The sequence below is a fragment of the Thunnus albacares genome, chromosome 1, assembly GCF_914725855.1.
Source record: "Thunnus albacares chromosome 1, fThuAlb1.1, whole genome shotgun sequence".
Classification (NCBI taxonomy): Eukaryota; Metazoa; Chordata; class Actinopteri; order Scombriformes; family Scombridae; genus Thunnus; species Thunnus albacares.
This window is the reverse complement of record NC_058106.1, coordinates 29,655,663-29,670,054: the sequence shown is the minus strand read 5'-3', so window position 1 is coordinate 29,670,054 and position 14,392 is coordinate 29,655,663. Positions and strand designations below refer to the sequence as shown.

General features: G+C 38.8%; 1 protein-coding gene across 2 annotated transcripts; it reads left to right on the top strand.

Moving 5' to 3' along the window:
* Window positions 1-263: 263 nt before the first annotated feature.
* On the top strand, window positions 264-14,392 carry LOC122983940 (EGF-like repeat and discoidin I-like domain-containing protein 3). 2 transcript variants are annotated; one of them, XM_044354156.1, is made up of 10 exons: window positions 264-682; window positions 4,660-4,785; window positions 4,888-5,019; window positions 9,775-9,888; window positions 10,466-10,647; window positions 10,753-10,908; window positions 11,056-11,200; window positions 11,947-12,131; window positions 12,258-12,413; window positions 13,348-14,392. In XM_044354156.1, the coding sequence occupies exons 1-10, from the start codon at window positions 607-609 to the stop codon at window positions 13,489-13,491; spliced, it is 1,416 nt and encodes a 471-aa protein (XP_044210091.1). In that variant the 5' UTR covers window positions 264-606; the 3' UTR covers window positions 13,492-14,392. The 2 variants fall into 2 exon arrangements, with proteins under 2 accessions (XP_044210091.1, XP_044210083.1); XM_044354148.1 differs by having other exon boundaries at window positions 265-682; window positions 11,929-12,131.

The window sequence follows — 14,392 nt, the reverse complement described above, 5'->3', positions numbered from 1 at the left end:
TTGTGACTGATGTTGACATTTTAACTTGCCCAAGTTAATTTGTTACTAAAATATAAGACTGTATGTTCACAAAAAGAAATGAGAGAACAATCATTGTAGGAGGAAGATGTCAAACTGTTTAAATCTGACTGATCTTTCAATAAAAAACAGAATTGTCAAAAAACATATATAAGTAAAGAAAAATGAAAATAAAAGTAAAGCAAAGTAATATATATATATAATTGAAAACAACTTGTAGCTAAATTGCATTTGCAGCTGTTGTTTCAAATTAGAAGAATGACCAAAATGCATGATACCTCTTAAATTTAAGAAAGAGCAAAAATAAACTTTGCACAAACAATGTCAAACAACAAGCCCTTAAATTATATATCCCTGTGTGTGGTGGCGACCTGTCCCCGAGCTCTCCGCCCCCTCTATCACGTCACATGTTGTTAACTCGGGTATTATCGGAAAATCCCTGCTCACTCATTCATCACTTCGTCGGTGCTTCGTGCTCCACTTGTGATTCTGATATTTCCGACGGCACAGTAAAGGCAGCACCGATTGGAGGCTCAGCGGTACCGCGTCGCTCCCGACAAACTTACGGAACAAAGTGTGTAAACAAATATGAAACGTCCCGGAAATGTAATAACAGTGTATTTAACAACAGTCACTCTTCTGCTTTGCCTATCTTCAGTCAGAGGTGAGTCTTTTTTTTTTTTTTTTTTAAACCAGAGACACGTATCAGAGTGTATTAATTACATCCATACAGCTCATAGGAGTCCTGTGATCAAACTAGTATGTTTATGTTGTTGTCTGGTTTGTATCGCCTCTACTTCTAACACCACAACTCATTCATTTTGCACCATGCCATCCACAAGGGGACTCTGGAACAGAACTATGCCAGCTAGTCTTATTTTCCATGCTATTTTCCTCCCTTTTCCCATTACGATGGAGCAACCTAACCAGTTCATAGGCCTGCTGATTTTACTGACTTGTGAATATCCTGTTTTTGTGTGTGTAAAGGTCTCTTAGTGATGGGAAAAGTGGGGGCTATAATGAATGACCAAAGGGGAGATATGCAACAGGTTAATAACACAAATTAAATTATAGATAATGTTATAAGTTATTATCTTTGACAGTGTTAACATGTCATCACCAAAGTCATTATTTATGAACTTCGGGGGTTTTCCCCCTTAAAATCAGTAAATATCTATATATTGTTCACCCTATATTCCAAGTTTATTATTCTCATGGTAAAATGAGTGATTAGATGTGACACTCTGTTATTACATATGAGACTCTGTTATTTTGTGCATAGCAGTTATATTGTAAGAGGCGGGTCTGTAAAAGAGATGTCACCTGCAGCAGTCAACAGTTGTTATGTGTTATTTGTGTGTACATTGTACTGTATTCGTGTCCCAGCTTTCACCTTTGTGGTCACGCTAAGAGCTGGTGCAGATGGAGAAGAAAATAACGCCATATGTGCCTCAGTCTGGAGTCAACTTGAACCAGCTGTCCCCTCAACTAACTTTAGTTCGACTTTAAAAAAAGCACTGCCAACCTGGAGCCTTTGACACCACCTTAAATGCTCTGTGTAAAACCTGGAGACAATAAGTGTTTTGACTGTCTGAGCTGTATGTGGCAGCTGTTCTTCTGCTACCATGATGTTTTGTGTACGTGTAAACAAATATGAAACGTCCCGGAAATGTAATAACAGCGTATTTAACAACAGTGACTCCTCTGCTTTGCCTGTCTTCAGTCAGAGGTTAGTCATTTTTTAAAATCAGAGACACATATCAGAGCATATTAATCACATTCATATAGCTTATAGGAGTGCTGTGATCAAACTAGTCTGTTCATGTTGTTGTCTAGTTTGTATCACTTCTACTTCTAACACCAAAACTCATTCATTTTTCACCATGCCATCCACAAGGAGACTTTGGCACAGAACTATGCCAGCTAGTCTTATTTTCCATGCCGTTTTCCTCCCTTTTCCCATGACGATGGAGCAACCAAACCAGGTCACAGGCCTGCTACTTTACGAATACGAAACCTTTATTGTCCACAATGTGGAAATTTGCCTTCAGTTTCACTATAAGCCATGTCATAAAAACATAAAAACAATCACACGACAAAACGTCATCTCAGCATACACATTCATAATCCTACCGGATCCTAGTTTCATTTGTTACCTTTGGACAAAGCTATCAGTAATCTATAACATCTCCCTGAGGGTAGAAGTTCAAATTCACTGTACAGTGGGTGAGAAGGGTCGTAAATACTTCTGTCAGCTTTACTTCTCAAGAGTTCATCATACATATTACTCAGCTGCTTTTGTGGCTTCCCTAAGATTTTGGAGGCCATGTTACTGACCAGAAAGATCCTGTTTTGTGTGAGTTAAGGTCTCTCAGTGATGGGAAAAGTGGGGGCTATAATGAATGACCAAAGGGTAGATGTGCAACAGGTTGGTCACACAAAATCAAATATAGATATTTTTATAAGTTATTATCTTCGATAGTGTTTAACATGTCATCCAAAGTCATTATTTTTAAACTTTGGGGGTTTTCCCCCCTAAAAGTAGTCAATATGTAATTTGCTCACCCTATATTCCAAGTTTCCAGTTTATTATTCTCATTGTAGAGTGAGTAATTACATGTGAGACTCTGTTATTTTGTACACAGTGGTTATATTGTAAGAGGCAGGTCTGTAAAAGAAACGTCACTCGCAGCAGTCAACAGTTCTTGTGTGTTTTTTTCTTGCATGCACCGGCTGCATTGAAGAATAGTCTCTGAAATGTAATGAGATGATGCTGTAAACAACAGATGTGTTCATGTGTTATTTGTGCGTACATTGCACTGTATTTGTGTCCCAGCTTTCACCTTTGTGATCACGCTAAGAGCTAGTGCAGATGGAGAAGAAAATAACGCCATATGTGCTCTAGTCTGGAGTCAACTTGAACCAGCTGTCCCCTCACCTAACTTTAGTTCGACTTGAATAACATGCTAGGAGCCTTAACTGCTCTGTGTCTGAGCTGTATGTTTTCTTACGCTGCCATGATGTTTTGTGTACATTGAGGATCTATTGCCCACCTGTCAGTCAGGTGTGCTGCGTGTCCTCAGCTAATCGTGAGCTGCTGCACTGTCATGTTGTGTAACTGCTCATTCCTGAAAGAGCTGAATGCTTCTGCGGCTAATCCTACAATCTCTTAATCCCGCACATAAACACATTCTGCTGTCAGTCTTGGCCGCATAAAAATGTGTTCGTTTAAGATTTGTTTTCCCATTTACTATCCAAGAAACTGGAAACACAAAATGTTCCCACGAAGTCAGAATCAATTCAACCAGAGGAGGCTGAATAATTTTAATTTACTACTACTTTTATCCCCAGTGATGCATCTTTGAAAGTTTTGTTTTCACATCAATTAACCCACATTAAAATCTATCATCACTGATGTCATTTAATCTGTGAATTGCTCCACGTGGTGGTCAATTTATTCGTCTTTCAAAACATCTGTGCGCAGATTTTTTCACACGCTAAACAGGTTTGTCACTTTGGTAGTAAAGCCAGTCTGTCCAGTTCAAAGAGTTTGACAACAGCTGTCAGACCAGTTCTAGTGTAAAAGAGAGTGAATGTGATGTCCAATAAGGACAACAATGATCGTGTTCAAATACTCAATATAGCATTTCTATGCTACATAATTGTGGCGACAAGTCTACTGTATTCACAAATGATGCAAGGGAAAATTACTAAAAAGTCCAGAAATTTCACCTGAGGCTGCTGAGAGCTTGAATAATGACTCTGATTTTCATCAGCTGAGTAAAGAATAACACAATGATTAGGAGTTAATGATTAAGGTTAAAGGTTTTGCAATTTTGATAGCTCAAGTGTGACTCATATATGTGTGTTTTGCCACTCCTGCTGAAGGTCTCTGCCATCATATTCCTGATGCAGCCAGGATCTATGACTCAGCAGCTGAAGCTGCAGAACTTCTGTTATAAAAATCACTCAGACCAGACACACCGGCGACAGAGGAAACACAGCTGAACTAGGGATATACTGATGCTTCGTTTTTCCCTCCCAATACTGATTCTGATACCTTAACTGTTTAGTACAGTTGTTAAGAGAAGAAAAGATCCAACAATGCCATAAATCTCTCCCAAACTCAGCATGTATTTTACTGTTATCCATGAAAAATCCACCTTTAGATGCTTTTATGCTGTTACATATAAATCCCCATGCAATATGACGTGCATTCAAGGGATTATTTTGGGATGAATTGTTGTCTTTTTACTTTTTGTTTCACCAAAACCTGTGTTATTTTCTTCTACCAAAGGGATCAATGTCCCACATTTCCTATAATTACTTTTGGCAAGCTCCAGGGAGTGAGAGGAAGTTTGTTCAGTTCAACTGGGATTTAAAATTAAATCCAGAAGTTTCCAAAATTTTCAAGATGAAGCAAATGACTCAAAACAACATGTGTGTTTTGTAGCTACTGGCTGTGGAGAACTTTGTGTGTCTGGTATCCATGGTAATAAGTAAAATACGCCACCATTGTACAACAAATGAGAGGTGCGCTGGCAGTAGCTGTGTTACAGTGTTGTAGGATGGATTTTTAAGAGTTGTATAAGTTATTTTTTTGCCTTTTACTCACTGTTTTTCTCTCTCTCATTTCTTCAGGTGACTACTGTGAGGTGAATCTTTGCCATAATGGAGGAACGTGTGTGACGGGGGTAGGCGAGGATCCCTTCATCTGTATCTGTGCGGATGGATTCGGTGGAGACAACTGCAACCTGACAGAGACAGGTAGAGCAAAGAGGAAAACATTTGGAGAAAAATCAGGGCTAATTACATACTTAACTAAAAAAACTTAACTCTTTTTACCATTTTCCATCTTTCTTCTCTCAGGACCTTGCAGTCCTAACCCCTGTAAGAACGATGGGTCGTGCGAGGTCATCGCTCCAACCAGACGAGGAGACGTTTTCAACGAGTACATCTGCAAGTGTCAGCCCGGCTTCGAGGGAGTGCACTGCCAGATCAGTAAGTAAGATCTCTTACTGTGAGCTGAGGCTGAGCATCCATACAACGTTTTTTTAGACAATGTATTGATTGTTTATTGCCTTAGATACGCGCACATAGGAACAAAAAGTAAAGCTGTATAAACAAAAGTACACATTGTGGAATTTTACAACAAATGATAAGGTCCATACATATCACAAAACCAATAAATTGTCCTCAAACCTTTGTGGAAGACTTGATAGCATCTGCCTAACTCACTGTTTAATACAAGTCTTTTTCCTGTCAGTCTTTTGGCTTGCATAAAAGATCCATTATTTTTCTTTCCGCTTCAACATAACTGTGTTTCTTCTGGATTCAACCCTAATATTAAATCTTTTGATCCACTGGAATGTTTTCAGAAGTGCGTTGCCAAATACACTGTAACAGCATCCCTTTTACCTCAGTATATTAGTGTATAAATCTGGAATGTTACTGTAATATCGATTTGATTTTATGGGAGAGACATATATTCGTACAATCAATCAATCAATCAGTCAATCAACATTTATTTATGTAGCACAATTCGTACAGTGGAAGTAATTCAAAGTGCTTCACATAAAAACATAAAAATCAAGATAAATTAAAACAGAATAAAAACAATTCAGAACTCATGAATAATAAAACAAAAACAAGCTTAAAACTTGATTATCAAATTATAAAATCAACAATTAAAAACAAAAAAAAAAGCAACAGTGCAAGAAAAGTTATCAAATGAGAAGCAAGTAAAGAAGGAGAAAGGTGGAGGAAGGCACCATCGCAAACACAGTCACATTCAAAACACAAGCCCTTAACACTTTCCAGAAGATTTATTTTCCATAAATACAACAGCCAAATTTGTCAGAACAGGTCAGAAGAATGTGTAACACAAATAGCAACTTGACCCACTTTCAGATGATTTCTCTTTAACCCTTACATACTGTTCGGGTCAAATTTGACCCATTTTGACATTTCAAAGCAGTAAAAACAACTTAAACAACATTCTTTAAGCCTGAATTTTTAGGACTTTTCCTAAAGTGGCCCAGGATATACAAAAATTGAAGTATTTCATAATAATTTATTTTTGTGCAGCTATTATAAATATTTGTACATAGAGGGTGTTCCGGGTCAAATGTGACCTGTATTTATTCAATGGGATTATAAAGTCACTAGAGGCAGTCAAATCGAGGTAAAGAGTGGTTATGGGGAATCTTGAAACAGTGAAACTATAGATTTGCATGTGTGTGTCTTTCTGTCATTGGGACAGTGAGGACAGGGCTCAATGGGGATGTTGACACTGTCACAAGAACTGCCTGTGTTCCCAACATACTGCTATATTTGCCAGGGTTCCCATCCAGGTGGGCATCTGCACCTGCAAACAAGCCTTTATGTAAAGTAACAAATCAAACCCATCAATTCCCACACAACCAACATAGTGGTTGCCCAACATAGGTCTCCCTATAGTGGAGGGCAGTTTTCATATGACTATAAAAAGCACCTGAGCCCCTGATTTCACTGATTTGGTGGATCTGTTATTCTAAGAAGAAAAAGGAGACAGTGAGTTGAAAGTGTAGTATCAAACCTAAAGAAAACACTCTCTCTGCTCTCTGAAACATTAATAAAGGATACATCACCTGTTTATTAATGACTGATAAGAGATCTATGGATGCAACATACATTTGTGGCTCAAAATTTGGTACAGTGACTACTTGAGCAGGGTCAAAAATGACCCGCTCCATACTATGAAGGGTCAGGATATGAACAGTATGTAAGGGTTAAATGTGAAAGACTGAAGGTTTTTCCATCTTGTGGTAGCATCAGCAGTAGAGGGGATGTGTAGTCAGCTCAGCAGCTTATGAAAGAGCCTTATTCAGTAGGTTGTGTGGTCACTCTGTTTGGCTAATTAGTAAAAAACCACTCCAAGTCTCTTAGCATGCAGACGCCTTCCACACAGGTTCAACACTGTTTGTCTTTCTCACAGACTTAATCTTGACCCAGTGAGCTGAAAGGTTTGATATTAGTGAATTCCATCATATCCTCTTAATGTAATAACTAAGTTTGCTCGTACAGTAATTATTTAGAGGTTGTTAGTGGAAGAATGAATGAAATACCAGGATTATTTCACAAGGGTGGTGAATGTCATCGTCATAATCCTATAGAGTAAATGTAGTATTTCTGAGTCATAATCTACACCTATAATTTGGAATTTAAATAGCTATAAGCGCTGTGTGTGACTGCTCAGAGCAGCTAATTAAAAAAAGGTGAATTATAGTTTGAAAATAACTCAGCCAGTGTAACTATTCCTATTCCTAAAGGGGCGTTTGTTATGAATGAACCCTCCCAAAGCCCACAGCCTGACCACCAATTGTAGTGTTTGTGCAGTCTGGTAGTCTACTCCCAAACATTTTCTAATTTTGATTCAGTCAGACGTCGTAGTCTGGACTGGTGAAGAGGTGCAGGAATGGGTTTAAACCCATACAGCAAATTCAGACATACAGACTTAACTTCAGAGCTAAAATTAATGACATGTTAGTAGTTAAATAATATTTCTGAGCTTGAAGAACTTGTGTTTGTCAGAAATTTGCAATGCACTTTCAAATTCTGGATACCATATTTCCTTTTACTTACGCTTGATCTGCATGAACGTCAACTCAACTGTGTTGCCAAAGCATGTGAAAATTAGGTTAACAAAATAAAATGCTCAGCTCAGCCTGCACGGCGCTGACCGGATTTTAAAGAGCAAATCAGAAAGGCTGTTTCATGGCCCTTCTCTCGGTAGGATCACTTGTTTCTCAGTGTTATTAGCAGTGTTTGTGCAAGCGCTGTCACAACCATACAGGCATTTCTTTCTAAGTTGTGACCAATCCTCTTAGTGTTCACGGGAATTAAACAGACCCATGTGGCATTACGTCAACTTGTCATCTGCTTTAGATGTGAAGTAGGGTCTCTTTAGGGTGAGTGAGACAGGTAGAATGAAGCAGTAATTCAGTATTGTTTCATGATGTTTAAATGATATAATGGCACAAATACATTATTATGGTGTATTATGGTGTGTCTGTTGATGTGAACAAGCACGTTAGGTTAAAAGTCTGACTAAAAGAAGTAGATATTTTCAAGATCTTGTAAAACATTAAAGAAAAGGTTATTAATTTCAATTTGAATGATTGTCATGTCCAAAGAAAACACAGAATAATAAAAATATACAGATATGGGACAGACACAGGAATAAACTGACTACTGGGATAGATGACCCATCCTACCCAGTATCCCAGTTCACTGGCTCACAGTTCTATACATAGAGCAGGCACACTGGACTGGACAGATTGAGTTTGAAGCGCTTATGTGTCCTAACGTTACCCCCTGCAGAGCCGAAAAAGTCCAGAGCAGTCACACTGATTTAGACGGTGGTGTAACATCTGATTCCACCTGACCTGATCTGGCCGCAGCGAGCAGTCGAGGACAGTCTCAATGCATAGAGTTAAGAAACTCTTTATAAACATACATTAAGATCCAGTCAAAACTACAAATTCCCTGCAAGAACTACTGTTTTTGACCAAATTATAATAAACACATACTGTATAAAGCTAGGTTTTCCAGACATGCAGTCACCAGGTGTTCAGTCTATGATTAAATGGTGAGAGAGAAACTCAAAGGCTGTGTCCAAATCACTCTTATTCACTCATTCACTGCTCCTTATTTAATAGACGCTCAGTAGTTCACTCTATAGTGAGCAATGAATTGAGATTTCAAGCACGTATGAATCATCATCATTTTCCGTCTTCACTGACAGGTGTAGACTCGCACCACTGTTACTTTTGCATCTATAAAATGCAACACATTGCATTGAGGATTGATAGGAGAAAGTAGTGTTCATGCCATGGACGCCACCTTTTTTTGTCCCACTGTGGGAACTTTTTAGGGCGCATAAATTTATTCAGACACACTGGGCAGTAAATATTGTGCACTATATAGTAAATAGAGAGTGATTGAACGTGTCAGTAGAGTAATGGGCATCTGTTATGCTTTGTGGTTGGTATATTGTTTGGTGTAAGGCCTGAATAGTGTTTATAATTTCACTTACCCTCCATTTATGAAAATATTACGGTCCAGAGATGAATGAAAAGAGCACATTTTACCGCTGTGTACTCATCTCACTGCTGTAGACAGTTTATAGTGTAAGTGTGCCACCTTCTGGAGATCAAAGAGCATTACATGATTAGTGCTCAGAAGAAATACAGGATGCGACCAGATGGTTACTGTGAAGAAGTCTGTCTATCTGTGAAATGGGATCTTTATTAGAGGAAGAGAGAGCAGGAAAACCTCAGATATGACATCTATCGGCTGATATTACCATCAGTGCAGCTGAAATAGAAAATATTTGCTCTTTACTGACATCAGAGCTCTTTGTCCTCCTGCCTGAGACAATAATCAAGCATAATCTTTCACCTTTAACCTGCTGTGCCCTCTGAACCGGTTGCCAAGTGTGTCCCGTCTCCTCAGTGTTGCCCTCAGGGGCATTTCTGTCATCATCTGAGACTTAAGAGAAACTTCATGTCACCATCTGTACGTCGGAGGACAGTGAGACTATTGTGTTCCTCCACCTGCTTCAAAACCCCTCTGTTCTCTCTCTGAATCATTTGCGGGCAGGTGTGCGCCACATCTTAAACTTTTTTGATTGTTGCGTGTCACAGAATATTTCTCAAACTCTGGACTAAAGTAAATTTTAAGGCGTTGAAAATAATATGATGTCCTTATTTTCAGACGTGAATGACTGTGCCAACCAGCCTTGTAAGAATGGAGGGATGTGCAGAGATCTTGATGGAGACTACACCTGCCAGTGCCCCTCACCGTATGTTGGGAAGCAGTGCCAGCTACGTACGTTCACTAACTTTGATATAATTGCAGTCACTTTTTTTCTTTAAATGTATTCATTGTTCAAATGATTGCATCCCTGGCCAATTTTGACACACACATTTCCTCAAATATGTATAACTTTCCTCAAAAACCTTTTTCAAAAAGTACAGCATCAAAGAATGTGTTTCTAGAATTGGCTAATTCAAGACTATGTGCCTATTAAATACAATAATAACTAATTCAAAGAGAGGCACAATATCCTGATAAATTAATTTACTGATAGTTTACTCAAGCATGCATAAATCTACTGAAATAAAAAGCCACTAATTTAAGATTGACTCAAAGTCAATGTTACTGATTTCATCTTAAGTCAAGAGAATTATACAATATTTGATATGACAGATTATTTTAATTGGAAAATGCAAAATAAACAAATCAAAGCAAGATTACCATTTTGGACTAACTATTTAGTGTATAGCTTCAGTTTCCATGATTTGTAGGGAAATAGGAAGAGGTAGATGTAGAATTAGGGACAATCAGGGAGAAAATGTAACGACTTGCTTCCATCCTTGGTAATATTTTAATGTCTGTGTCCTAGGTTGTATTTCTCTGCTGGGGATGGAGGGAGGAGCAATCGTCGAGTCCCAGATTTCTGCTTCTTCTGTGCACTACGGCGTTCTGGGTCTTCAGCGTTGGGGCCCGGAGCTGGCTCGGCTCAACAACCAAGGCATCGTCAACGCCTGGACGTCAGCCACTCACGACAGGAACCCCTGGATTGAGGTGAGAGAAGCCGGACTGAACACTAAAAACCATAACAGGTCACACACGCTGACCAATGAGAGCTGTGAAGCTGATTAACACTCGACCTCTTGTTGTTGACACCAGATCAACATGCAGAAGAAGATGCGTCTGACAGGAATCATCACTCAGGGTGCCAGTCGCATGGGCACAGCGGAATACATCAAGGCCTTCAAGGTGGCGAGCAGCTTTGATGGGAACACTTACACCACGTACAAAGTGGAAGGTCAACGGAGAGACAAGGTTAGACCTTATCTCGTACTAAATATTGGTTACATACCATGTTTTTAACTGTACCAGCAGCTTTTACGCAATCTTACAAAGTAGATTCTACAAAAGTTTCTTCTTCCTCCACTGACCTGCCTCATACTCTTTGCCTGTGTGCTGCAGGTGTTTGTGGGTAACGCAGATAACGACAGCACAAAGACGAATCTTTTCGACCCTCCTATTGTGGCCCAGTACATCCGTATCATCCCTGTGGTTTGCCGCCGGGCCTGTACGCTGCGCATGGAGCTGGTGGGCTGTGGACTCAATGGTAAACACTCAGAAAACACCCGGTTTAAAAGCACAATGCAAGTTCAGAAACTTGTCAGATTGTAACAGTAGATACAGACACACATGTGATATTGATGGAAAAGGATGGATGACATAAGGTTTAAGTCAAGTCATGGCCTTAGTGAACTTTCCATTTTGAACCCCAGTTCAAACAAATATGTCTAAAACCCCAAAGGAGGGTGAAGTGAGGGAAGACTCTTTTGTTTAACTTTCCCTTTGTCTCTTGTTTTATTGTGTTGACGTCTTCTTGTTGCGGTCACACTGACAAGTAAAATGACAAAGGGTGTTTTTCAACTGTGTAACATCTAGCCGTGGTTAGACCACATAGAAAAATGTATCATATAACCAGTATTCTGTGGGTAGCCATGCTGTGTAGCAATAAAAGCTAGACAGAAACACATCTTACTTGTTTATTCTTCTGTCTTTTGTCTTTGTTGAACATAACAGAGAAACATGTATACACACTACATATGTAGCTCTATGCACATCACCGCATGCATTCTTCGACTGTCTTTACGCTTTTTTCTTTTCCTTCCACTTGGGCATTTGGTGGGTTAACCCTTTCTCAATGTTCCTGATTTTCTTTGAATGGTGGATGAAGTTGATTCCTCTTTTCTTTGGGTGTATTCACTGGTGTTTTCTTCTCTCTTTTCCTGTCGCTTTGTTTTTCCGTCTTTCCGTCTTTTTTTTTTTTTCTTTTATTCACAGTTTATTCAAACACGGCAGGTTGCTCAGAGCCTCTGGGAATGAAGTCTCGCCTCATCTCAGATGGGCAACTTTCATCCTCCAGCTCTTACCGCACATGGGGCATTGATACCTTCACATGGCACCCTCAGTTTGCCCGACTGGATAAGCAGGGAAAGACCAACGCCTGGTCTCCTGCCCACAACAACCGATCAGAGTGGATCCAGGTGAGAGAGTCCTTAGTCGTAAACTGTTATAATTGGTCAGTGTTTGCATGAGGAAGTTCAGCAGCACCTTCACACTGTTCATGTGGCTTTTGAGTGTAACTGTTTTCTTCTTGTTTTCCTCACCAGGTCGATCTAGAGAAGACAAAGCGCCTCACAGGCATCATCACTCAGGGGGCCAAGGACTTCGGGGTAGTACAGTTTGTGTCAGTGTTTAAAGTTGCTTACAGTAACGATGGAGAGTCTTGGAGTACAGTGAAGGATGAGGACACCAGCAATGATAAGGTCAGACATATGTTGATCCCTAAAATTTACTTTCTAAAAAAGTTATACATGGTTATCAGCCTGTCAGCACTTTTGTTTATTTCTTTCCCTTCATGATAAGATAGATTTTTCCCTTCGTGGAGCAGTGGAAGACTTGTTGCTCAGCATTGACCCTTTTCTCTGAGTGAACCAGGAAATATTTTTCTCCTTTTTCTTTTTTAGAGAATTTGAGCTGTTCTTATTACGGTAGCTGGACCCAGATGATCCAATAAAACTATAAAACAACCTTTGATGTTTTTATTGCGCACAGAGCTGACAGGCTAATGACATAACCATGCTGCCCGGGGCTTTGTCTGAGTGCTTTTAACGTTTTGGTGGGGCTTATAGGATCTGGGTTGTAAATAGAGCTGCACCAATTAGTAAATTAATTGATCAGAAAAAGATATTATTTTGTTATTTTAATAGTCAGTTCATGGTTTTAGTCATTTCTCAGGGAAAATGTGGCAAATATTTGACGGTTATGGGTTCTCAAATGTGAGAATTTGCTGCTTTCCTAGTTTTTCATTCTAATAAAGAGAATATTTTTTAATTTTGGACACTTCATTGGTCAAAACAAGACATTTAATGACGTTGTCTTGTGCTCTGGGATATTTTGATAGGAATTTATGACAATCAGTCATTGAGACATTTGGTGGATTTATTCACCCAGAGAATCATGAAAATGTGCAGGTCTAACATAGTTGGACCCAATAGAAATTAAAACCTTACTTCAATATGTTAGTTTCAAACTCATTAACTATGCAGAATCAGCAGCCTCCCTCCTTATCACCTGTTCCTTCTTATAATAGAATTTTCCTCCAAGATAAACTGCACAAAATTGAAGATAACATACATAATATGCAGCAACTATTGCCCATAAGTCATTTTCATTCTTTTTTTTTTTTTTTAATTGCAGCTTTTCCAAGGCAACATTGACAACAACACTCATAAGAAGAATGTATTTGAGCCGCCGTTCTATGCCCGATACGTCCGAGTCGTCCCCTGGGAGTGGCACGAGCGCATCACTCTACGCATGGAGCTGCTGGGCTGCGATGACTAAAAAAAACTTATCAGTCACCATCTATCAGTGCCCCATCCTCATCCAGCGTCCCCATCTCCTCAGACGACAGCGGACAATGGATCCCTGACAGAATCGTCTGTTTGTTTCTCTGGATGGATAAAGATCCTGTTGGCTGAATAGCTGGGACTGTTACACTTATAGCACTTTCTAAATAGTGATTTTTTTATGTTCATGTTAATGAAATTGTTTGACATTGCTCACAGAGAATCTTCTACTGAGTATTCATGCTTTTGAATTTTAAATTTGTATAGATTTACTCTTAGTCCATATTTTTTGCTCCTTCTAAAAATTCATGTTGATTTTGACTTGATAATAGTGCTTTTCGCCTCTTCATTATACTCCAAACTAAAGGCAAAATTGCCAATTTTAACCCTTTTTCTGTCCTGGCTTTGAAATTACAAACAACCCTGCAATTTTTTAGTAGTTTTAATGGTCTGCAGAGGACAGATAACAAGAATCATGTATCTCACTAAACTCATTATCCAACTTGTCCGGCACAAACTAGAATAATAAAGCAGGGCCTGTGCAATATGTGTTTTAAGATGTGAGGAAAAAATACCCAATGTAGAAAAATAAAATTTGAACTCCAGTACACTGCTCTGTTACTCAAACTGGAATGACAAACTGTAGTTTTTACTGCATGATGTTTTAATGTTTTTCATGTGACATCAGTGTTTTGTTTTTTTTTTACATATTTTAACTTGATTTTCCATTTCATCCTGACACATAATTTCATTATAATTTAATAGTTTTTACAACAAATGTGAAATACAGTACGTAGAAAGATGTGTAGAAAATAAACACGGTTTACATGTTTTGTTTTGTTTTTTATTAATTGTTGGTCTTGAACTGAGATCATTAATTAAAAAGTTAAAAGAAA